Source organism: Lacerta agilis, chromosome 13 (genome assembly GCF_009819535.1).
Source record: "Lacerta agilis isolate rLacAgi1 chromosome 13, rLacAgi1.pri, whole genome shotgun sequence".
Taxonomy (NCBI): Eukaryota; Metazoa; Chordata; class Lepidosauria; order Squamata; family Lacertidae; genus Lacerta; species Lacerta agilis.
In genome coordinates this window covers 25,689,454-25,715,460 of record NC_046324.1, presented here as the reverse complement: position 1 = coordinate 25,715,460, position 26,007 = coordinate 25,689,454, and the positions used below count along the sequence as shown (strand labels likewise).

At 46.3% G+C, this 26,007-nt stretch overlaps 1 protein-coding gene across 9 annotated transcripts; it reads right to left on the bottom strand.

Annotated features, from left to right (window-relative positions):
* Positions 1-404: 404 nt before the first annotated feature.
* Positions 405-24,490, bottom strand: KIF23 (kinesin family member 23). 9 transcript variants are annotated; one of them, XR_004427736.1, is made up of 25 exons: positions 24,363-24,490; positions 20,187-20,256; positions 19,573-19,701; positions 18,560-18,665; positions 17,926-18,062; positions 16,475-16,584; positions 16,191-16,364; positions 15,874-15,915; positions 15,478-15,590; positions 14,289-14,410; positions 13,941-14,043; positions 12,700-12,779; positions 12,475-12,594; positions 11,986-12,145; positions 11,287-11,451; positions 8,453-8,610; positions 7,601-7,774; positions 6,484-6,663; positions 5,838-6,167; positions 3,431-3,661; positions 2,668-2,750; positions 1,939-2,020; positions 1,421-1,491; positions 1,098-1,199; positions 405-525 (listed from the first exon to the last, which is right to left on the bottom strand). XR_004427736.1 is itself a non-coding variant. In XM_033166838.1 (24 exons), the coding sequence occupies exons 1-24, from the start codon at positions 24,473-24,475 to the stop codon at positions 510-512; spliced, it is 3,069 nt and encodes a 1,022-aa protein (XP_033022729.1). In that variant the 5' UTR covers positions 24,476-24,490; the 3' UTR covers positions 405-509. The 9 variants fall into 9 exon arrangements, 8 of the variants coding, with proteins under 8 accessions (XP_033022729.1, XP_033022732.1, XP_033022730.1 ...); XM_033166838.1 differs by lacking the exon at positions 1,098-1,199; XM_033166841.1 differs by lacking the exon at positions 1,098-1,199 and having other exon boundaries at positions 5,862-6,167.
* Between the last annotated feature and the right edge of the window lie 1,517 nt (positions 24,491-26,007).

The following is a 26,007-nucleotide window of genomic DNA, read 5'->3' as shown; positions in this document are numbered from 1 at the left end:
ATCATGCATAGCAAACAAAACAAAGAGAGAAGGTAGCCAGCGCCGAGAGCCCCATCCTTCCCTCTGCTCAGAATACATTGGCAGGAGAAGGCCTTCTCCGCCAGTTTGCAGGGGCACAAATGCTCCCAGTCTAAGGACGAAGCCATTCCCAGCCGAAAGCTTGGGCAGGACTGCCAGGACTGCCATTCTAAACAGGCGTCAAGATCATTCTAAAGTGCATCAGGACAGCTAAATAAATAGCAGCACATTTTTAATACAGTCTTATAAAAATACCCATAAGAAGACAAAAAAGGTGGCAAGGAACACAGCTGAGTCCTATGCAAGGGTGTCTTATATCCAGTCAAGAGGTAACAGAACAAAACAAGGTTGTCTTCTTCAATGCCACAACAGAAGAGAGCCAAAGGAAAAAAATTACTTTTATTATATATTTGGCTCTTTCCTTGCCTAGCAAATGTAGGCCTGCAAATAATCCCTTTGCCAAAGAAGTCCTAGGAGGAATCTCCAACAGTTCATGGTTTTCTGCGCCTGCAAAGGAAAGAAAGGTTTGTGATCATCCCTCGCACACACCAAAGTTGCAAGGTCATGATCGATGTAAAACTCTCAGCGCACAAGCAGAGCCTCTTGCAGTGACGCAGCCCCCAAGACCTCCTGGTGCCCCCGCAGCGACTCCTGCAAGAGGCTATTTCTGGCCTTTTGGCTCCCAGGAGCTGCCTTCAGCCCCAAACAACATCTCCCCCACCCCTACCCAGCAGACAAAACCTTTAAGAAAAGCTTTCTGCAGTTGAGCCTATTGGTCAGGAGGGGCTGACGCAGGGAGCAGCAACTGCCCAAGGCAAGGCAGGATTCGGCGCCCCACAGAGGACAAAAAAGGATTCTAGCCTGTGCGGCTGTAAAATATATGTGAGCAACACCCAGCAAGGAAATCCAGAAGCCACTGAGGGGTGGGGGTGCAGAGTATGAGCAGGCTTCCTTATCCTATGGAACACCCTGCCTTCTCTGTAATGCAAACACAGCACTACCTTACAGGTTTCTCCAGGTCCTGATGATAGCTCCCCCCCTCAGAACTTTCAGTAACTTTTTCTTTTCTTTTTTTTTACCTCTGATGCCCTCTTTCCTGCCTGTTAACATGTCTTGTAAAACTGCCATGTTTTCGTCCCCTGAGCTGAAGAGATCACTTCCACAGCTTGGTCGGCACCTATCTGCAAGAGGCCAAACCTCAATAATAAACTCTGCCCCCTCTGCCCCACCCCCAAAGCCAGCATCACCCAGGCACGGCTCCTGTTCGTCTTCAGGCCCTAAGCAGAAAGCCTGGTTCTGGTTCCAAACCCAGCTTTCTCAAGAACACAAAGCTACAAGCTTAGGGAAGCAGAAAGCCTTGTTCAGTATTTAGGAGTGAGGAGTGAGAAGGAGAGAAACATACTTGGGCTGAGCGTGGTGCTGGTATCCAGGCCCCAGGTGAGAGCCTGCCTTCATCTCCACTGCGACAGAACACTGGACAGAGAAACACAGAGAGACCACATGGGATCAAGAGGCAACTCAGCAGCAGCCTTTGCTGCTCACCCCCACCCCGGGTTACACCAGGCCTAACAACAACAACAGCAACAAAATATAATTGTATATCGCTCTATACCTGTAGATCTCAGGGCAGTTCACAACATAAAATCACAAAACACAGAATAAAAACAAAGACAACCCAATAATCCACCCTTCCACAGCACATTTTAAAAGGGCACCAGATGGCAACCAGCCAAAGACCTGATTAAAGAGGAAAATTTTCACCTGGCACCTAAAGGTGTATAATGAAGGTGCCAGCCGAACCTCCCCGGGGAGAGCATTCCACAAACAGGGAGCCATTGCAGAAAAGGCCCGTTCTCGTATTGCCACACTCCGGATTTCTTGTGGAGGAGGCACACGAAGAAGGGCCTCCCTGGAACTTACTCTTGTTTCTACATCTGTCCACTCGGACTCGGTACCCTCCTCTGCAGGTGAACGGCTGGAGGGAGATGATCTTCGCTTGCGGCTGGAAGAAGTAAAGGAGCATCTGTTGAAGGGAAGCTGTGTCCAGCTGATAGAAGCAAGCCACAATAGGGCACCTGGCTGGTTCACAAGCCAAGGCCTTCAAGGTCCAACCCCCTGTCCAGAGGTTAGATGAACTAGTCACAGATTAAGGGGGGGAGCAATACCTGCCCCCCACATCAAGACTGCCAGCATCTTCTGACAACCATGTTTTTTGTCTGTTTACTGAGTATTTTTGTACCTTAATCTCAAATGGAGCTTGTTTTAAGGATAGTTCTATGTTTGTATTGCATTTTATGGCTACTCATCTGGAAAAAGCAAATGGTTAAAGGATTGCTCATCAAACCTGATCCGGGAAAGTTCTTCCTGCCCTGAAAACTTCAAGTCTGATCAAATCCACTGGGAGATGCACTTCCTGGCCTTCCAGCAGCAACCTGCCTCATATTATTTACTAGCCTTGTGTACACAGAGTTCTCCAAGTGGCTTACAACATATTTAAAAACATAAACATAAATACTTTATGTCATGATACTAAGTTACAGTAGTCTCACTGCGCCCTCCTTCTACTCCCAGGAGCAAGAGAAGCCCCATGAATGGACATCTTGGTTCTGTGCGTTTAAGAGGGCAAGAAAACTGGGCTAGAAAACTCACCCTGTTGGAGACTCTTGCTTCAGGGTCTCTATCTCTGTGAACTGGACTGCCTGGCCACCTCCTCTGGTCTTGTAAACATCACCCTATAAGACAGGAACAGTGAAGAAGCTCTTTGTATGGTGAGGGGGGCACCTGAGGTTCCTAATCTTGCATTGTTTTAACCATGCTCCATTTTTATAGATATATAGACCAGGCCAGACCAGCCTAGGAAGCTTAGCCTGGGTTTGAAGGCAGTGAAAATGTAAATTGATGCAGTAGAATCACATCTTGTGGGGGGGCTGCATTCCAGTAAGGGCACGTATATGCTAAAACATACCCCTAAACTGCCCCCAGGCAACCATCCCTGCCTTTCTTGCCAAGCTCTGGGATGCTCTCACAAGATTTCTCAGGGCCATCTGAGTTTCTGTGAGATCTCACAAGAGCCTCTCCGAGCCCAGTAAGCAAGTATGAGAGATTAAAAAGCTCTCTGCCCTGCATGCAATTAATTTCTGGGATTTCTACCGGCCAGCTTTCAACCGCCCAAGGTTGAAATCATGCAAGTTAATGCTGTGCAATATGCGACTGTCATTTGTATGCATCTCTCCACACGGCCCTCTGCTCTAAATGTGTGGAATTCCAATGGCCCCGCTAGAGTCCAGCTGCTTTGCAGCCCAACAAGCCTCAAAGTTTGCTTGGAGGACTTTGTTAGAAAACAAGCACACACCTGGGAAACCCACTTGGGAAATCTCCCTTGCCTGCCTGCTTGATCGCTGGCCCCCTTTACCTTGATGAGCTTTGTCTCAATCTCCCCGTCGGAAGCCAGCTCCTGGTGGGTCAGCATGTACTTGTCACACTTGGCCAGGGCCTTCTCGTTGGCAGCCGCCACTGTGATGGAGTGGGGGACGTGGGGCTGCATGACTGTCTCGGTCTGGACATTGGAGGCTGGCTTGTGGTCCACCCATCTCTCCCCGGCCGAACGAGAGCGCCTGTGCCGGATGCGAACTGGTGGAGCATTCTAAGTGGGTCCCAAAAGGAAGAGAGAGATGCAGAGGGGACGAGCAGCAAATTTTACCCAAGCTTATCTTTGGAGAGCCAAGTCAACAAAGCAATTCGAAATCTTTAGTCACTTCATTCTCATCCCCAACACTTACAAGATTTCCCTTCAGTGTCATGCATAAATCTTACAGGTGCAATCCTGGTATTTTGGGGAGGGTGGAAGAGATGGAAAAGGAAGAGCAAAGGATAACAGTAGTCTTGAATTTAGAGCAAAAGTGTTGAACGTAGGCACATTACCAGGCTGGGGGCAAGGAGGCTGGGGTCAGTCCATGGGCAATACTCTGCACACAAAATCAAGTACGCACACAAAAGACAAGACAGATGCAACACCCCCACCTGCAAAGATTTCCTAAGTTGGCTGAGCATCAAACGTTCCTGCCTCTTTGCCTTTTGCCCTGCCGATGGACACTCTGAGATTAAATTCTCCAGAGGTTAAATGCTGTTTCACAGCCACACAGGGAGTGGGGAGAAATGTTGGGACAAGGTAACCTTTGCTCTCAAGGCCTGCTCACCATTATAAGGTCCAACAAGCTGCCTTGGCCACCAGGTTTTCTCCGGACAGTCCTCACCTGCTTGTGAATCTTCCAATGTTTTGGACCACAGCTCCCATCAGCATGACTGCTGGGCATGTACTCAGTGGGAGCCACCGTAAACAGCTGTGTAATGTGGCTATATAGAGCAACAGGAACCCAGAAGACCAGCTTGGGGAGGGACCATGTAGCTCAAGAGCTTTGGATGCAGAAGGCCCAGGGATTGCATCTATGGTATTGGTTGTTGGATGGGTCAAACTAGAAGCGACAGGAAAGGCCCCCCTCATACCAGAGCACATTCTGGGCTAGAGGGACAAATAGCCTGGGCAGCTCCATGCAAATAATTCCTTTCTCATGAAGCCCTTGATGCAGGGGCAGAGGGGAAGGCAAGAGATGGGGGGATATCTCTGGCCTTCCACATTGTTGGACTACAAGTCCCATCAACTCCAACCTACAGGACTGATGGGGGCAGGTGGCTCAACCTTGGGACAACCCCACATTCCTCACATCCCCATATTCAGGAAAACCTAAGTAATAAGATTTCATAGGGGTGTATCCAATGCTTGTCCTACTCAGAGTAGACTCATTAAAGTTATTGGGCATGACTCACTGAAGCTCATTAATGCCAATGGGCCTACTCTGAGTAGTAGCATCGGCTGCAGCCCATGAACTTTGCCTTCCATAGCCACCAATGCTTAGCCTACAATGCATTGTAGCAGCCTTGTTGCCCACAGTGGCCGTTGTCCTATTCCATGGAACTGGCCTGTTAGTTATACTGGTCCACACAGCACCCCAGGGCTCTAGAAGAACCTTTCCCAACCTGGTGCCCCCTAGCCTTCTGGACTACAACTCTCATCAGCACGGCTAACGGGAAAGACGGGCACAGAGTCACACAGTGTGACCCAAACACCACCGCAGCCTGTCAGATGCACTTTCCAAAGTTTTGATTGCCCTTGATTGACACAGAGAAAGAAAATCAAGAACTCTTGATTGGAGGCAAGTACAGTATAAGTTTTCTGATTTATAGCTGATTTGCATCAAGAGGCTGATCTCATTATCTGAAGACGTTGAGCAAGCTGACAGTGTGTTTGGCACTGGCTGGCAACAGATTTAAGTGTGTGCTTTAAACAATCCCAACTGAAAGAGATTTTGACTATTTGGAAAGCTACCTCATAGCAAAAAAGATGCAGGTTTTACATGCGGAGAAGTCTAGCATACAACACATTTCAGATCTTTATAATGGAGAGTCAATTAAAAGTAGCTACCCAGCCCCAGATGCAGGAAAGCTTACAGCCATGGGACAAGCAGAGTCTGGCTAGAATACATCTCCTAGAAAGGTTTTGTTTGGGCTCCAAAATTAAGTCCCAAACTGGTCCACAGTGTGTTTGTGGTGCAGCTGAAGGTGGGAGATAGCAAATTAACTATTCATGTTGATTTTAAAAATTTTATTTTTACTGCTTCTTTTAATTCTTACATATTGTGTTCTCATGCTTTTGCTTTTGCTGCGCTCTCCATGGCTTTTGGGGGGTGGGGAAAGGCAACCTTTTAGCCACTATGCCAGGCTCACCCCAGCGTCAAGCCCCAGCTAGGAGGAGCAGCACTAACCCTGCAGCACAGGTCCTCTTCTACCTCTAGAGCCTCTCTACCGCTGCGGACCTCGAGGGCGCCGGTCCAGCACATGCCTCGCCTTCTGTCTGACATGGCACAGTGCCTAGCTTGCTGGAGCTCCTGAGGTCTACTCCTGCCTTTGGGCACGCCACTGCCACCACCGCCGGGGTGCTTGCTGCTCTGAGTAGGCGTCCTCTGCTCCCATTCCGAGATGCAGGAGGCCACCGAAATGCTGCTGCAGGAGTTAGAACGCCTGTGCAGGTGTGGCTGGCTTGCGGCAGGCAAGTTGGTGGTGTTAGGGAGCTGAGTGACACAGGGACTAGAAAACTGAAGAGAGGTGCAGTTAGCAAACAAGGAGAGGGAAGAAAGAGTCAGTCAGCCCACGGATTCCGGCACAGGCAGACACCCACCGTGCCCCCCAGATCTACTGGTCTGGATTAAGCAGATTTACAGAGGGTTTGGGGGAAAGAAGAAAACCAGGGAACAGAGGCAGGGACTCGGTGCACTCGCAGCCAAATTCCCTTGCTGGACTACAAAATCCCCTAGCCCCAGAAAGCCACCCAGGCTGAACAGTTCAGCTTCTCTGATGCTTCTGCCCGACGCACAGACAAACACACATAAGGGACACTTAAAGACAACCTACAGGGACTGGGGGAGGCGACAGGGACCTCTGCAGGGGCTTCTCCCGATCCTTCTCCCGAGAAGGCCGCTCCGGTTTGTTGCCCTTGGGTTCTGTGACGATGGCTTTCAGCTGCTTCAGTTTTTCATCTTTCACCCAGAGCTTGTTCTGCATCTCCAGCTGCTTGGCTGCCACCCGCCGCTCCTGCAAGAGAGAGCCAAGTGGTGCTAGGAAGGGCTCCAGACAGGACCACAGGAAGAGAAGATGCTATGGGCCCATGGAAGAGGACATGCTACCCCCCCCCCCAAGAGCCTTGCAAGTATTGAGCAGCAGCACAAAGACTGTCTTTCCTGTGGGGTGGACACCACAATCACACAGATGAATGATTCCCTGGGCCGTTGTTGGGGGTAGATAGGATCCCCTTTTGCCTGGACCAGAGAGTTCAAGTCATCAAAGCTTTTGGGACATATAGACATGCAGACTTCCTCTTATCCCTTCCATACTGTCCCAGTAGAGAAGAGACTGTGGGCTGCTGGGCATAGTACAGGCACCCAAGAATGCCTTTGCAGCCATGGTAGGGAGGAAGAGAATGAACGAAGAAAAGTCCTCAACATGCCATGGGCACCCAAAGAAGTACCTTTCTCCTGGTCAGGCTTGAGGGGGAAAACACACACAAACACAAAAACCAGGAACGAAAATCAATATATCTCATACATACAAATAAGCAGAGGACCACATAGATCAGCAGGAGGTTCCCGAATTAGCCAGGAGTCCAACAGCTCAATTCCTTCTGCATAGGAGGCAGAGCAGAGAACTAGGAGGACTGCATTAACCCCTTCCTGCCAGCTCTCATACAACTGCATGAGTAGCAGGGCATGGCTCAAATGATCTCCAGCACTGCCTCATGGTAAAATGACAGGGAGCAGGGGGTAGCATAGCATCTGCCTTGCATACAAAAGGTCATGGCTTCCAACCCTGTCATGTCCAGGTAGGGCTGGGAAAGACTGAAACCCTGGAGAGATGCTGGCAGTCAGTGTAGACAGTACTTAGTTAGATGGACCGATGGTCTTTGGATTGTGCCTCAAGCAGCTTGCCTCCAAAACAGTATTTACCCCAGTGTGTGGGTACACACAACACTTACGCATTCCTTCTCCCACTTCATTGTTGTCTCCGTCACCATGCCTTGCAACCGTGCTTCAAGGCGGCGCTTGTCGGAAACTTGTCTCTGCAGCTTCTGGCTCTTGCTTTCCAGCTCCTGCTGCAAGTTGCGCTTCTCCTCTTCGTAAATTGTTGTTGTTTTCTCCAAGATGTCGATCTGGTAAGACAAAGTCCACTTTCTGTTCTGAAAACTTCATTTTCACACCCACATGCTTCCATATCCATACCCACCCTTACATCCAAAATAGAGGGGAGGTATTGGGGCAATGAAAGAACCTGCACTGCAAATGAATGTCAAAACATGCATAATTTGCAGCTGTCAGGCAGGTGCTAAGAGGACACCCCTGTTTCAAGACAACAGCCTCAAAAATGCTTGCCGCTGGACAGCAAGTCAAAAAAGCTATCATACTTGCAATTTCTAGGTTAGCAGTATTCAGCAAGTTACAAGAGTTCCACTTGCACTAGGGGTGGGGAAAGGAGAACAGGGATCCTTTTGCAGGCCGAGAGCCACTCCATCCTGTGGGCAGCAGGGCTGCAGTCAGTGGTGGGCAGAAGCATAGACTCTTATGCACAGGCCACACTCCAGCCATACAAAAACCAGTTCTCTCTCTCCACACACACACACACGACATTCTCAAGTTTTAAGGACACATTCTAGCTAGGCAAACACCCTCAAGGAGCAGAGTTAACAGGGGTGTGTCCTGGGTAGCATCCTAGGGGCCTGATGGAGAATGCTGGAGGGCTGCATTTGGCCCCTGGGCCTGAGATGCTGCACTCCTAGACTTATGCAAAATAGGCCACATGCTTAAAGAACATAAAGGCACAGAAGCCAAACCTTGTATTCCAGAGTTTTTGCTTTCTTTTCTAGGCGCTCGATCTCAGTTTTCTGGACTGCTATAAATTTGTCTCTCTCGGCCATTTTAACTTGTGCATAGTTCTCCTTGGAGACGATGCTGGAGTCAAGCTCCTGAAGCATCCCCTTGACAGAAAGCACTGCAACAAAAGAAAAAGCAATATGAGTTACCGGCTGGATTAGGCCAGTTCGCCAGCGAAGCCTGGGTCATCCCATGGGAGGTGTGTTTCTAGGACCAGAGTAAAAGCGTAAGGCTCCCTTACCATTTTTGCCCTTGGAGGATGGATGTTGTTTATATAATATTGTTATATTTATATATTTTTTGTATGTTATATATGCCACTGTCGTATTTTGCCATGTTATTAGGAAATGCAGTGTTTGCTTCAAAATGCCCTCCTGTTTTCTTTGTTGTAAACTGCTTTGAGAATGATTTCTTTGTGGAAAAGCGACATGCTAATAAAATGAAGGAATCTCTCCAAGGATGTGGAAGCACATCTGTAAAATCGGAATCATGTAGAAACCCTCATGTGACAGAAACCAGAGGAGAAGAAAATATCGAAGTGCTTCAGGTGGTAGATACTAGGATAATTCACTACCAGCTGCATCTTCTGATAAGAAAATAAAGCATTCCTGCTTAGAATCTGACGCATTACAACTACAGCCATACCTTGGTAGTAAAATGTCTTAGTTGTCAAACAAATCGGTTCCTAAATGTCGCAAACCTGGAAGTGAGTGTTCCGGTTTGCAAACTTTTTTTGGAAGCCGAATGTCCAACATGGCTTCCAATTGGCTGCAGGAAGCTCCTGTAGCCAATCAGAAGCCGTGCCTTGGTTTTCAAACCGTTTTGGGAGTTGAACAGACTCCCAGAACTGATTACCGTATATACTTGCGCATAAGCCGACTTTTTCAGCCCATTTTTTGGGCTGAAAAAGTCGCCCTCGGCTTATGCGCAAGTGAGGCGGGCGGTGGGGAAGGAAAAGCAGAGAGAAAGAGCTTCTCTCCGCTTCCCTCTCCCTCCCCCCACCCCACCGGGAAATGTGCAGGACGGGGGCATCTTCTCCGATCCCGTCCTGTGCGTTTGCAGCTGTCTGCGAGGTGGTTGGGTAGGAAAAGCAGAGAGAAAGAGTTTCTCTCCGCTTCCCCACCCCCCCCCCGCCACCCCACCAGGAAATGCGCAGTATGGAGATCTGAGACTCGTCTTCTCCGATCCCGCAGGATCCCATCCCGTGCGTTTGCAGCTGTCTGCGAGGTCCTAGCGCCTCCAGACACAAGCTGGAAGGGTAAAGACGCCTCTGCCTCCACTCACCAGCAGAAAGGCACAGAATGGAGGATCGGAGAAGCACTGCACAATGCTTCCCCCTCTGTCAGTTGGGGGGGGGGAGAGAAGTGGAGAGAAGCTCTTTCCTGCAAAAGGCACAGGACAGGCTCAGAGAAGCTGGGGGCACTGGCTTGCCAAGGGTTAAAAAGGATTGAGTGGGATTCCTAGAGAGGTCAGGAAATACCAAGCCCACCTACAAAAGGAGGAGGGGGCCTTTGTCTCTCTCTTCTGCATGTGCTGCATCCCTGGCGCCTCCTGAATCCAGTGAGTCTCTGCTCATCTTGCAAAGGGTCCATTGGGGAGAAGAGGGGGTCCCTGGGATGAAGGGGAGGGTGCAGGGAGGACCCCCAAGTCAAGGAACAGAGGCTCTTGCCCCCCTCCTCTCTGCAAAGCCCAGGAGGAGGCAAGGTCACAGGAGCTCTGCAACTCTTATCTTCCTTTGGATCCATTCACAGCTTGGCTGTTTGGGAAGGGAGGGTTCTTTGGGGAGGGAAGAAAAGGGCCTGAAAATAAACCCCCTCACACTCAGGAATCAGTCCCATTTATTGATAGAGGTTGTAGGGGGATGGAAATATTGGACATAAAATACACCAAAGAAATAAAAAGGAAAGCCTAACTGTTGGAAGAGGGGAGGGGGCAAATAAAAGAAAACGCTTATTCCTGTGGTGCAGAGTCAAGCCTATGGAACTCCTTGCCCCTGTTTTTCTTTGAAATAAATATTCAAAAACATTTAATCTACTGATGTCTCAATTAATGTAATTTTATTTATTTTTATTTTTGAAATTTACCAGTAGTTGCTGCATTTCCCACCCTCGGCTTATGCGCAAGTCAATAAGTTTTCCCAGTTTTTTGTGGTCAAATTAGGTGCCTCGGCTTATATTTGCGTCGGCTTATACTCGCGTATATACGGTAAATTCAAGAGCCAAGGTACGACTGTACTGTATAAGCAAGAAGACAACAATACGTAGATATCCAATGAAGCTGAGTGTTGGATGATTCAGGAAAGATAAAATAAAGTGTTTCAACACACAGTTAAACTACGGAACTCACTCAGACAGGAGGCAGTGATGGCCACCAACTATATGACTTTAAAAGAAGATTAGACAAATTCATGGAGGAGGCTATGGATGGGAATAAGCCATGACGGCTATGCTCTGCCGCCATAGTTGGAGGCAGCAATGCTTCTGAATACTAGTTGTTAGAAACCAGAGAAGGGGAGAGTGCTGTTGGGCTCAGATCTTGGTGATCAATTGGCCTGATCCAGCAGGCCCTTTCTTATGTTCGTAAGATGAATTTTATTTAAAATGGAATAGCTGGGGTGTGGTGCCCCCCCAGCTATTATTGGACTCCAACTCCCTTCAACCCCAGCCAGCGGCCAGGGAGGATAAGAAATGGAAGTCAGCAGCAACAGGAGGGCACCAGGTCAGTTACCTCCAAGGCAGAAGCAGCCCGAGCTTCCTGCATCACTACTTTTGGCCAGAAGAGTCATACAGCTCACCATTTTTGGCGAACTCTTCTGACAGCATCTGCCGGATGCGATGCCGTTTCTCAAGCACTTCGATCAGTCGAGGAAGGGTCTGGTCATCATTGATGTCCAGAATCTCGCAGGAAGGCATTGGGGGGAAATTCTGCAGCAGCACCTCTGTGATAGACCGCTCCCGCTCTGCAAGAGACAATGAAGCAGCTGTTTCAAGAACATGTCTTGGCCAGGGCTCTGCCAAGCTCCCAACAGGAGGAACAGCTGCCAGGATGCTCTGTACAGAGCCTGGATCCCAGGTGCATGGAGGGTTGCTAGAACAGGGCACTCTGTTAATTCAAATCATGATAACCACTAAAAGACCTGAATGGGTAATACACACACACAAACACACACACACACACACACGTACACAAACACACACACACATACATTCTGGGCCAAACCTCATATTATACAATGGCTGAAGTGCAACAATACCCTGATGCCTCCTGTGAGAAGGGACTGGCTCTGCAGTAGAGGAGGGGGAGAAAAAGGTGGTGGTTTAACCCTTTCCCTTTCAACACACCTCCTGCTGCAATTACCCAGCTAACACTGAATGTGCGAACACAGGTCCAGAACACCATGTTCAGGCAGTTCCATGTATGTGTGTACAAAGCAGGAAGGGTTAAGACAGGTGAATAAGCTAGAAGGAGGTCTATGTGGCCCCTTGTGATTTACCTCCATCAATCGGTCCACCTCGGATTTCCAGCTGCCGTGAGAGCTCCTCCCGAAAGGCCTGGTTCTTAAACCGTCGACCAGGGATTAAGCCGCAGACTGGCTTCTCAGCAGGCCTCGCAACCTCTACTTCTTGGGTGAGCTCTGCAAATCGCAGGACTTGCTACAAAATAATGATATATGGGAGTATGTAGGATCTGGTACTTTATAACACAATTAAATAGGAAATGGAGACATTAGTCAAGCCTAATTACACACCAACAAATTTGTGTATGCAAGACCTAAGGATTTCACATTATTTTCTCTCCCACCCACCCTATAACACACAACTCTGCTCTAAAAGGTAGTTCCACTACAGAGCAGGTTTGTGCTTCATTGTTTGAATCTATCAGCCTCCTCAGATGTAAAGCTCTAACAAATAAAGGTAGCCCTCCCCTCCATTACAGTTTCAGCAAGGGGAGAGCAAGGAAGCTCAAAGAAGATTTAGGTTACCAAACTCTCATCATAGTCTTCAGCCTTTGGGTTCACACAGACTATCATGCGCACTTTGCCTTCTCCATCAAAGTAGTTCTTGAAGAGATGGGTTAGTTTAGAGTCTCGGTAAGGGACCATCTAAAGAAGAAAAAAGTCCTTAAGTTCTAAAGAAGAAAAAAGTTATCAGGAAGAAAGACTACCAGGGGAGAGGCAGACCCACAGAAATGGGGAGCAACCACATACCTTGTTGGTCCCATAAGTTTGGTTCTCGCGCAGAGCTTCAATACAGGTCCTCAGCGTCATTAGGGACTGATTAATATTACCTGGAGGGGAGGGGGAAAGGTGTAGTCCATTATTCACCCCAAACCATGCCTTGGTCACAAGACATGGTTTGAAGAAACAGGGACATTTTCGTACTGTGAATTTCCTGCTCTTGGGAGAGTAAAGGGCACTTTCTATGTATTTTGCCCACCAGGAGGCCCTCCCCGACTGGACTGCAGTGGAGGCTAGCCAGTTTGGGCAAATGTGGCACTGCCCCACAATCTCTGCCCTCAACCAGCCCCCACTGCCTTCTTAAATACATCCAGTCCAGAAGATTGAACTGACTCTCAGCTTCCTCTTCCTGAAACTGAGAAGTGAACCTTTTGTACAGCATTAATCAGCCAATATATCAAAGCCCAGTTTCATTTATTTCAGTCCATTGTTATTGTCCAAGGGTTTCCCCTCAGAGGCTGGGGGATCTCAAGTTCACTAGAAAATCTTTTATCAGCGACTTCTCCAAGACAGAAAATCTATCACAGGCTGCTACTGCGACAAGCCATTATTCTGGTTAAACTCCATTTAAGAAAGGCATAAGGAAAAATGTCCCTGATGGCCTTAACCTGCCCATCATTGCCACCTGCCAATCATTCAAGAGGACAAAGCAGAATCAGAGGTTAGCAGGGTGGGTCAAATGCTCTGCTCACTCTCCTAAGCACAGTAAGAAAAGCCTGTTTTCTCTGGCAGAGTAAGGAGGACATTTATTGGGGATTTAGAAGCGCTATCAGTGGGGTTGGCACATGCAAGCTGCACTCTGGTTGTTGCTTGGGTTATCCGAAGAGAACCAGCCCACCAGCACTAGAGACAGGCTGCCAGTGCTCATGGCTTAAAGCCATTGCAGCAGAGGCTGCCGTTTCTCTTCTTGATAAGCAATCTCCACCCTCTGATTGTGAAAATGACCCAAGTCCCTGCTAAGGGAGGGGACCTAGAGAAAAAAGGTGTTGGGGGGGGGGGGACAGAGACTCTCCTTTGTAGTCACAAGGCAGAGCCAGTCTGGGCCAAGTTAGCCCCGCCTACTCCTGGTGGGAGGGGCAACCCCAAAAGAACTGAAATGCCCTCCTTGCTCTATCAGAGAGTACAGTATCCCACCAGGCTTCAATGGAAAGCTTTCATGAATGAGCCCGAAAAGGGTGGCAAAGCTTGGACAAGGAAGTCACAACCCCTACCTGCTTCCCGTAGTCTATTCCCTTCTGCTTTGGTTCTGTTTGTTCTCTCACTCCCTGCTAAGTCAACCAAAGATAACTGGCTGAAGGTTATCAGCTCTCTGTCCTGCAAGAGAAGGGAAGGAGTCATAGTTTTAATAAAGAAACAACCACAATGAGAGAAAAGAATCTTCCTCTGCAAGTTGGAAAGAGCAATAGCTCTTTCAAGGCCTTGGTTGGGAGACCTGTAACCAGCTCCACATCCCATACCTTGGCTATCAGATTGGAGTCATTTAATGGATCTACCATTTGGGAATGGGTTGGGGGAAAGAAAAGAGAATCTGTGCTCTCCTTAGCCCCTCTCGGTTTTACCTGTAGAACATTATCCCCACTGGCATCAAGTGGCGCCTGGGCCAGTTTGATCAGGAACACACTATGGGAACGGCTGGATTCACGATTGAGCTGAGTGTTTGCAATGCGCCTCTTCTTTTGGCCTGTTTGATAGAAAGCAGAAAAAAGTCCTTTAATCTAGCAGAGACTGAACACACAGCAATCAATAACATTCCAAGTGTTGGTGCATCGTGGTGTGTACACAGTTCTGGGAGCCATAGCTCAAGGTGGTCCAAGCTAGAAAAACATACAGGAAGAGGAAGCCAAAGGGGGCAAGGCTTGGAGCACCTTTTTCCCCCAGGAGAAAAAGTCAATATATTTTGGGAGGGATGCTTTGTTTGTGTGAGTTTAATTAGAAAATTGGAGTCCTTGGAAAATACAGGAAATAAATTAGAAAGGTTGCAAGAACTCAGGCCAGGACGGCAATAAACAATGGTTTTCTCTATTTTTGTTGTTGAAAGTATAAAACAAATTCCAGTTACGATTGTTAACTCCAGGACAAGGCCCTGTTTCGTTTATTCTTCTTGGTACACTTTGACCATAAAACTAAGAAACGATAGCTGAAGAAGAATAAACGAAACAGGGCCTTGTCCTGGAGTTAACAATCATAACTGGAATTTGTTTTATACTTTCAACAAAAGTGTGAGTGACAGCTTAAGGAGGACGTGGGGGATTTATCAAGTTGCAAATGACACAGAAATTATTCCCTCCCTCTCCTGTATCTGGAAGTTGAGGTTAATCAATGAATTTCAATGGCAGTCAAACAGAACAGAAAAAGGGAAGTGCTAGACACAATGTGTGACTTATGGAATATGCACAAACACAAAACAGGGCAATTAGCTTGTGGTTTTTAAAACGTGTGAGACAAATTCATAGGATAATGCAATCAATGGCAATTAGTTATGCCAACTGTGCTTTCACAAAGACTGGGTATTATCCCCCACCCTCAGCAACTGATTTTTTTTTGGGGGGGGGGGCTTGTCCTGTTGCATTTGCGCTTCCTATAGGCACCTGCCTGGCTGCTGTTAGAAGACAAAGAACTGGACATTATGAACCCTCTGTCCTATCAGGGCTCAAACAGACAAGAACAGGAAGCTCTTTGCCAGATGTTTTCCTCTGTGGCAGTCCTCTGCCACAAGGGCAGCACTTGGGAGCTCAGGGAGTTTCCTACCTCTCCAGAAGACTTCAAAAGCTTCCTCTGTGGATTTGACTTCCACCTCCGTACATCCTGCAACATACATGTTGTGGTTCTGATCCTCGCGGAGAATTTTGGACTGAGGAAGTCTGTAAGAGTGAGGGTGTCAATGAGAGTCGGCCAGCACCAACATAAAAAACTACCTACAGCACAAGCTGCCATGCAGGATTAGCTTATTCAGGCAAGAAGGGAAAGAGAGGGAAGGTCAGGCCATTCAGACTTCATATAGGGAGGGAAACACTCAGGTACATGTCAGCTATCAACAACAAGCTGCAGGGAAGAAAAGCCAGCGGGAGACATCACACCAGTTTCACTAAGTGCAAAACAACCAACTGCACATTAACAAGAGGAAAATATAACCTGTGCACATACATAAAGTCAGCATTTCGCACTGGAGTGCCACAGCTGCTCCACCTAGCAAAGAAATTACAAGTGTTACAGGCCCACACCGCCTTTCTCCCACTACACAACCCCTTTCAGAGCATTTTTCCAAGACACGTCATTAACAACTTTTCTGCTTTAGAAACTTATGCCTGTGACTTTTAGGTGAAGTTGTGGCAGAATTTACTTTTCACTTTACTTTTTGGAATCTGAAACACTAGACCACAATTCTGCCACTTACATTCCACATAGCTATAATCTGGTTAGCTGTCAGATTCAGAGAGCCAGGCTGAAGGAAGTTTACTCACTTTGGTTTGATGGGGTCAAAGGGACCTTCATCCAAAAGGTCGTAGATGTAGTTGTTATAGATCTCGATGTAGGAGACAAACACACTGTAAACATTGTCTTCATCAACTTCTTCCACTTTGCAGTTGTTTTGGACATTGATCATATCAGCTATTTCAGGGTCAATTTGCCGCCTGCTTTTAAAATAAAAAATAGCACAGCAAGTTGAAATTTTGATATATTCAACAATGGATCTATGGCAGTCCCTGATGGGATGAGGGTGTCCCAGCTGCCCATTGCTACTTACTTGCTAGATGGAGTTTTTGGAGTCTGAAAAACTTCTCGTTTCTGACGTTCAAGTAAAGCATCGACATCACACTGCACCTCAACTCCATTCTTATCATCCAGCTTGAACACCTGAGGTAAAAGGTTTTCAGAAATAAAGTAAGTCTTTCCAAGAGGAAAGCAGAAATTTTATTTTTCTAATACAGTGGATGCTCGGGTTGCGAACACGATCCGTGCGGGAGGCACGTTCGCAACCCACGCCACTGCGTCTGCACACATGCATGATGCAATTCGGTGCTTCTGCGCATGTGCAAAACATGATTTAGTGCTTCTGCGCATGTGCCGAAACCTGGAGGTAACCCATTCCATTACTTCTGGGTTCGGCGCGGTGCACATCCTGAAATTGCACAACCTGAAGCAGCCGTAACCCAAGGTATGACTGTAGTGTCACAGTTAGGCTATTGGCAAGCGGTCTGCTATCTCAGACCAGACCTTCTCGACCTGAGAAGCAGGAAGGACAGCCAACACCAGCTGAAGATTTCTACTCAAACTCACATCCTTCAAAATTCACGTGCCTGGACCTTAAGATCAGCTGGGTTGGGGATGGGCAATGCTGATTCAGTCTTTGAAGGAAGCCAGGGAGCTATGACCCACCACAGGGCCTTCTTAGTGATAGCCCTGCCCCACACCTTTGGAACACCTGCTTCTTCTGTCATACTTTGTCATTCTGTTGGGTCTGCACAGAGACAGGTATGTGAGATATTAGTAGTTTTTCTAATTATGGGTTAAAAGCGGGAAGAATTGGGAATGGGAAGAGTTGATCTCACTGTATTTTATTTAAATTATTGTTACAAACCCCAAGCTCATTGATTTGATGTTTATATGTTACATTTAGGTCCCACTTTTCCTTCAAGGAGCTCAAGGCAGCGTACATTGACTCCTCCCTATCCTATGTTACCCTCACAAAAACCTTGTGAGGAAGGTTAGGTTGAGAGACAGCAGCTGCCCAGGGTTCCCCAGTAAGCTTCAAGTAGCTGAGGGATTTGAACCCTGGCTTACTCTGTGCTGGCTCTCATCTTCACATTTAATAATCAAGCCTGTCCAACCAACAACAAAAGTTTCTAACATTCATGATGGGCAGCACTGATTCAGAACCCGTCAGAAAATATGTAGAGATCTACACATTGAACTTTTGCTGTTGATTGTTTCCCCTTTATCTCAGTTTGCCTTTTACCAAAAGAAGCACAACTCTATTAGCTACAGAGTAAGCAGTTAGTGCAAAAGAGACCCTTTGAACTCCACCCAAGTGGTTTGCAGGGGGCTACCCTGCCTTTCAGGACTTCTTCTCTACCTACATTGTGTGTCTTTAAATGCAATGCATCCCAACCTGTTCATTCAATGATTTATAAGCTAAGCATTTGGCAATGGCAACAAAACTGTTTACACACCAAGACTTGGTAGGAAGAGACTTACGTATCGTTTGGCCTGCAGAGATCCTATGCTGTTGAAGATCATGTCTAAGCAGCGAGGAAGCAGGCCACCATCACCAGGAGAACCAGTCATGGTGTAAGTTTTCCCACTCCCAGTGACACCGTATGTAAAAAGGAGGCCTAGGAGTTAAAGAGAACATATTTTATAGGCAAATGTCTAACTCATCCTTCTGTTTCACAAAAAAACACTTTGGCTTACAACGCATCAAACTGTACTGTAAGTGCATACTATCCAAACAATACAACAGAGGCAGGCAGAACAGAGAAACACAAACTTTAAAAAGATTTCTCTGCCCAGCCGGGTCAAAACAGATGTCAGTTTCAAATAAAGATTTCCTCAGTCTAGGTGCAGCTATGAAGAAAGCGTTTTAAACTTCACCAACCTCCACAAAATGAAGTATTTCATTCAATTAAGATTGGATGATCTATTATAGGTGTATTTGGGCTGAAGATACTCCAAACCACATATGCTTTTAATCAGTACAAAATAAAGTAGGTCCTAATCAATATTTGGGCAGTTATAGCAGAACATGCAAGAGGAAATGAAACAAGTTTAGAAAAAGAGAGATCAGTGGTCACATATCAGCTAGAGCATGAAATGTTCTATCCTCTCGTACCATTTTTCCCATGAATCAGATCATCCACTAGAGGTTTGGCAACAATGTCAAACACATGTTTCTGAGTCCCGCCGACATTAAAAACCTCTTTGAATGAATATTGAACCTGAAGAAGAAGACAACAAGCTGTTATGAAGCAACAAGCAAGCACTTTGCTGCTGTTTCTATACCTCAAATTATGTCTTGCTTCTATTAATTTAGAAAAAAAATATTGATTGCTTACTCAGAAAACTCTAAGCATAGTATGTAATAAAAATAACACTAAAATGCAGATAAAATCAGCAAAACTCTTTGAAAAACAAGCAAACCTAAAATAACCATCAATAACACAAAGATAAAAGCAGTAAAATGTTTAAAAATAAATACACATAATTTATATCTAGATAAATAGATAGGTGTGCCTGGCGTGCTCTGGTCCACGGGGTCACGAAGAGTCGGACACGACTGAACGACTGAACAACAGGCTTGCTGAACTAAAAATAGGTTTTCAATAGACATCTAAAAATAGATACTAGGGGCTCCTGCCTTATGTCTGATAGAGTATGTCTGACATTGCTTCAGCATATTAAGTCCTAAAGTAATTCCTAGAGTAAAACACATTTTACTCTAATTTTCCCCAAGATCCTATTAGCTCCCCATCTCAAGCAGTAGTGGAGCATAGTCAAGGGAAGCAGCAAGCCTCTGGCTACCAGCTGCTGGGGAGAAGTGGTAGACTACTATTGTTCTCATGCACAGCTTGCTGGCTTCCCATGGGCATCTGGTTGTACAGTACTGGACAAACGCCATCCTTCGGTCTGGTCCAGAAGAGCTCTTTGTTATGTCACATTAGAGGGGCACTTGTCCTCTCATTACAAGTTCTGTCTTTTACAAAGTTTTAATTTGTCCTCCTCTGTAATAACATTCAGGAAGAAAGTTCCCTGCAAATGTTAAAGGATAAAGCAGATCCAAACCTAAATTCAACAGAACCTCAGTTTTCAGCTTCTGGTTGCTGGCCACTTTCCAGCAGGCTTTACCTCCTTATACTCCCCATTGCGGAAAATTCGGTATCCATCTGGTGGGTGAACCTGGACTGTTGTGGTATTGATCACTTTTACGCAGCATTCTTGGTCTGGCACACTGAGTGGGCGCAGCCGGCAGTACACCTGAGGAAAAAGTGCTTAGAAATGTCACAGCTTGCAGATTCCAAATCTTAGTAAGCCTAGCAGGTGAGATAAATGAAACTTCCACCACTTGCCCCCATTTTAGGAGGAAAAGAGCCCACCACTAGGTAGCCAAAACAGAAGCACCGACACAGAAGGCTGAAGGTATCAACAGGCTGGGAGCAATATGGAGAGTGGGAGAGCCATGAATGCCACCTTGAGTATCTTAGAGAAAATGTGGGATAGAAAGGAAAGTAAATAAAAGTAGCAAAGCTGTGAAGGGAACCTCTGACTGAGACCCCAATTAATTTTCATAGAAGATAAGGGGTGGAAGAGAGAATATTCATGGGAAACATGAAGTTGTGCCCTTATTTGCTTACAGACTATGTTTATCTGCAGTCAGAGCATCTCACCTATTCATCTAGAAAAACAACACATATGAGGTTTGCCTTTACATCCCATGCCCATCCCCTACATCAGCCACTTACCCCAACAGGGTCCTTCAAATTGTTGCTGGATCCATTTTTCTGCCCAGGCTTCCTTGGAGTTTTGGTTTTCCTGGAAACGAAAAAATGAATGAAAAATCATCAGGCAAGTCAACCAAGAACCAAGGCACACAGGGGACAAATAACCTGACTGCTCTGGGATCAGTGTGACAACAATCCAGGAGCACACTTCAAGTCACCATGTCAACCCCAAGCCATGTGAAATAGTTTTCATTGATAAGGACAGCTAAGGCAGAAAGGCACTGCACTACTGCTACTTAAACAAAATACCACATGCAGAGCATTTCAGTTTAGAAGATATGCAATCCCACACACCCCTGCTTCTCCAATATTGTGGCTTTCAGCTAAAGGCTAGAATGGACTCCAGGACAGTCTTAAATGCTCTGCCAGAGTTAAAAAAGAATATCAAACACAGAGGAGACTAGAGACAGGAAGAACAGCAGAGCACACACATTTCTTTTGTTTATATCCCTCCACTCTATCAAAAGAAAAGGTAGTCAAGGTGGCTAGTTATCAGACACATTCATCCCTTCTGGCCTCTGCCGGCATCATTTCCTGTGCTCTTAAAAATTAGATAGTGAGCTGGTTCACATGTTAACGTTAACCTGTGTAAGGGATGTCTTCACAAACACAACTGCTTTGTTCCACCCCAGCTCCCAGTTTTGTTGCTCAGAGGAAAGAAGTCAGACTCTGGAATGTTTCTGCCTTCATATGACACAGGTGATGTCTGGAGAGGAGCATCATTTATTTTAAACTAGCATTTCATGGCAGGAACCTGTTGCTTTTAATTACTGTATTGTATGATCCTAGTATCACAGTGCTTATGAATGATAAAAGTGCATAAAGTTGAAGGTCATTACTGTACAGTGGTACCCCGTGTTACGCATGCGATCCGTTCCGGATCGCGCTACGTAACACAGGCGTGCTTAACACGAACGCCCCAGGGAAAAAACAAAAAACCCGGAAGTTCGTGCATTTTTGCGCTTCTGCGCACCCGCGCGCGCTCCTGATAGGACTTCCGGGTCACGGAGGTCACTTACGTAGCAACTCGAGGTATAACTGTGTAAGAATCTAACCTTCTTTTCCTTTGCCTTTTGTCACTGTGGAAAAAGCTAGTAACACTTTTTTGTAACACAGTTTAGAGATATGCCCCTGATTAAGTTAAGTAGCATGCATAGATTATATAGTTGCTTGTTTAGAGCATTTGTTCCCTGCTTTTCAGCCAAAAAGGCACCTACAGCAGCTTACATGGTCAACTAAAAACACAGAAATTCCTTCCAGTAGTACCTTAGAGACCAACTAAGTTTGTTATTGGTATGAGCTTTCATGTGCAGGCACACTTCTTCAGATACACTGAAACAGAAGTCACCAGACCCTTATTATAGTGAGAGAGTGGGAGGGAGTATTACTCAGAAGGGTGGTGGGAATGGGTGATTGGCTGATAGGTGTGGAAAACCTGTTGAAGACTGTTAACAATTGGTCTTACAGGAAAAAGCAAGGGGTGAGATGGCTAAAGATAGCTTTGTCATGTATGAGATAAGAATCCAATGTCTTTGTTCAGACCAGGTCTCTCCATGGTTTTAAGTTTGGTAATTAGTTGCAATTCAGCAACTTCTCTTTCCAGTCTATTTTTTGAAATTGCTTTGTAGTAAGACAGCTACTTTGAGATCTTGTATAGAATGTCCTGGGAGACTGGAATGTTCTCCTACTGGTTTCTCTGTCTTGTGATTCCTGATATCAGATTTATGTCCATTTATCCTTTGGCGTAGGGTTTGGCCTGTTTGTCCAATATAGAGAGCTGAAAGGAACTGTTGGCATTTGATGGCATACACAATGTTAGAAGATGAGAAATTAAATAGTGCTGAGATGGTATGTTTGATGTTGTTGGGGCCAGTAATGGTGTTGTCTGGGTGTATGTGGCAGCAAAGTTGGCATCTGGGTTTATTGCAGGCTCTGGTACCATTGTCCATGTTAAGTCCTGTTGTTGTATTATTGTGGGTGAGGAGTTGTTTAAGATTAGGTGGCTGTCTGTAGGCGATGAAAGGTCTTCCTCCCAGAGCTTGAGAAAGAGAACTGTTATTGTCTAGGAAAGGTTGTAGATCTCTGAGTACTAAAAAGAGAAGACTATAGACTGGAAAGAGAAGTTGCAGAATTGCAACTAATTACCAAACTTATTAGTTGCAATTTAGCAACTTCTCCAGTCTATAGTCTTTTTCTTCACCCACGTGGGTGGCGCTGTGGGTTAAACCAGAGCCTAGGGCTTGCTGATCAGAAGGTCAGCGGTTTGAATCCCCGTGACGGAGTGAGCTCCCGTTGCTCAGTCCCAGCTCCTGCCCACCTAGCAGTTTGAAAGCATGTCAAAGTGCAAGTAGATAAATAGGTACCGCTCCAGCGGGAAGGTAAACGGCGTTTCCGTGCACTGCTCTGGTTTGCCAGAAGCTGCTTAATCATGCTGGCCACATGACCCGGAAGGCCAGTAACGCGAGATGAGTGCCGCAACCCCAGAGTCGGCCATGACTGGACCTAATGGCCAGGGGTTCCTTTACCTTTACCAAACTTAAAACCATGGATAGACCTGGTCTGAACAAAGACATTGGATTCTTATCTCATTATACATGACAAAGCTATCTTTTGCCATCTCACCCCTTGCTTTTTCCTGTAAGACCAATTGCAGTCGTTAACAGGTTTTCCACACCTATCAGCCAAATACCCATTCCCACCACCCTTCTGAGTAATACCCCTTCCCACTCTCTCACTATATATAAAGGTCTGGTGACTTCTGTTTCAGTGTATCTGAAGAAGTGTGCATGCACACGAAAGCTCATACCAAGAACAAACTTAGTTGGTCTCTAAGGTGCTACTGGAAGGAATTTTTTAATTTTATTTTGTTTTGACTATGGCAGACACAGCTACCTACCTGTAACTAAAAACACAGAGTCTCTGCCTACAACAGAGGTAGGCAACCTAAGGCCCAGGGGCCGGTCCAGGAAACAGTGTGTTTTTACATGGGTAGAATGTGTCCTTTTATTTAAATGCATCTCTGGGTTATTTGTGGGGCATAGGAATTTGTTCATTTTTTCCCTTCAAAATATAGTCCGGCCCACCACATGGTCTGAGGGACGGTGGGCCGGCCCACAGCTGAAAAAGGTTGCTGGCCCCTGGGCCTACAACCTTACAGTCTTAAATACATGTCACAAAAGGGACTGAGGAACAAAGACAGGGGAGGAAATAAAACAAACTCAGGCACCAATTCTTGTAAGTCTATTAGTAGCTCTTACTATGGCTAGCTAGAACAGAAACAGTTTGGGGCCAGATACAGCCCAGTTCCAATCTCTCCTGTTAAGACAGCCTGCTACCAAGCAATACAGCAATACAAATACAAGAGAGAGAATTTTTATTTGATATACAGGTTATAAAGAGTGAGAGAGATTATATGCATACACATCTGAGAATTTTTTCAATGTTATTTCATTTATGAATCACTTCTCACAAGTAGGTAGCCATGTTGGTCTGCCAGTCAAAACAAAATTTAAAAAGATTTATTTTGTTTTTACTTCTCACAAGGCATCCCAAAGCAATTTTCAATATAATTACTTAAGCAGAACAGTTACATAGATAATAGTGCTAAAACCATTCCATATATAAATCAATTCAAATCTAAAACAGATACCAACTGGGTATCTCTCTCTCTCTCTCTCTCTCTCTCACACACACACACACACACACACAAAAGATTTTATATACACACAAGTAATTTTTAGTCTTTTTAATGTGTTCATTGTGTTTCAAATTGCTGCTAGCCATCATATCTGTAAATCTCACTGAGACAGTGCTTTAGAAGGCAATTAATTACAATAATAGGCATCTATATAAACATATGTGTGTATATGTTAAAACATCTTAATTTAAACAAGTCTACCCAGATACACAAAACAATGATCTGTATTCTAATCTGTTTGTCGCTGCTTTTTAATTTTTTTCAAGATACAGATAATAAATGCAGGTAAGTACAGTATCTCAGACGTGAATCTGCACGATACAAGGGCGCTTTTGTTCGAGGAAAATAGTAAGGGAAAGAGGAAGGGAGGGATAACTTTAAAGGGAGGGCCGGGGGGCCCTCTAACTAGGCGCCACTCCACCTCGCCCCGGGTAACTCACGCGGCCGCCTTCATCTCGCCGAGGCCGCCCCGCTCGTCCTTCTTTTTCTCTCTCTCGCAGCCCTCTTGGCGAAGGTTCGGTTTGAACGTTCCCTCCCGCTTCCCAGCATCCATTGCGCGGCCCGCTGTTATTCAAATCCAACCAATCAGGATGGAGCTAGGGAGGGAAGGGGCGGGGACAGGACAGCGGCCCTTCGCCGCCTTCAGCCTTCACTCCTCCTTCTGCTGTCACCACCTCCTTGCTTATTGGCCCTTGTTTCTTTGTGTGGCGTCGTGGCGCGAGTTTTTTACCTCACAAAGCAGCGCGCGGGAAGGGAGGGAGACCAACCGCCTCGTCTCCATGGAAACGGAAAAGCCAAGCGAGCTCAGGCCTTAACGAAGCGGGCTAGGCCCCAGTGTGCAAATCTGGTTATGAACGTAGAAAAGACTCAATAGGGACTGCTGCGACGATAATACAGTAAGTGAACTCCCTCCCTCTCACATACACAAAATTTCTCCCGATGAAAATAGGGACGTCCCATTTCATAATGATAATTTTACTTTTTAAAACCCACACATTCCTACTAGGTTGTCTCAGCCACTCTGGGCAGCTTCCAGCATATATAAACTTCCCTATGCTGTACAGGATTGCCTTCAGACGGCTTGGGGGTCATATAAGGCCATATCCTCCAACATTTCTCCGATGAAAATAGGGACATCCTAAGGAAAAGCGGGACATTCCGGGATCAAATCAGAAACCGGGAGGCTTCTGTCAAGCAGAGATGTCCCTGGACACTTGGAGGATCTGCTCTCTCACACACTCACATATATATATATATTCTGTGATAAATGCTTCACAAGACTGTTGTTTTTGGTGTAAAGTAATGTCAACACACATTTCTCCATCCCACCATCTCAGAGCCTTTACAGGGTTAGGAGGTCTGGCTGTTTAGGTGACCATAGGTGCCAGCTCCCTGGGGCCCTGGGTGCCCAAGCACCCACAAAATTCCCCATGAAGGGGCTGGGCACCCACAAATTTTAATGTCATGGTCCCACAGTTGCGGAGCCAAGCTGGCACTCCTGTAGATTACTTTCTTGATGGAAGATTCAGAAGCAACAAAAAGCCCTTCTGCACTTGGCACATAGTTAAACTACAGAACTTGCTCCCAAAAGATGTAGGGATGGTGACCACCAACTTGGATGGCTTTGCCAGATGGTTAGACAACTTTGTGGAGGAGAGGGTTACCAATGGCTACTAGCCATGATGGCTGTGCCCAACTTCCACAGTGGGAGGCAGTATGCTTTTGAATACTGGTTGCTGGAAATCTCAGGAGGAGAAGGTGCTATTGGACTTAGGGCCTGCTTCGGGGCTTCTCATTGTGGCATCTCTTTAGTCAAAGCAAAAACAGGATGCTGGACTAGATGGGCCGTTGGCCTGATCCAGCAGCCAGGCTTCAGCAGCCATAGCAGTCAGGAAAAAAAGGTTATAAAAATGGATGGTTTCAGATACCTTCATATAAATCAACCTGTTGCACAGTGCCTGAGTGTTGGCTTTATTCTGCTTGTTTGTTTTGTGATGCTTCCCCAGTGCTGCCCCATTATTGCTGTCCAGTGGGGCTGCAGTCCACTAAAAGCAGGACAAAATAAACCAGAACATTTTGTGGTAT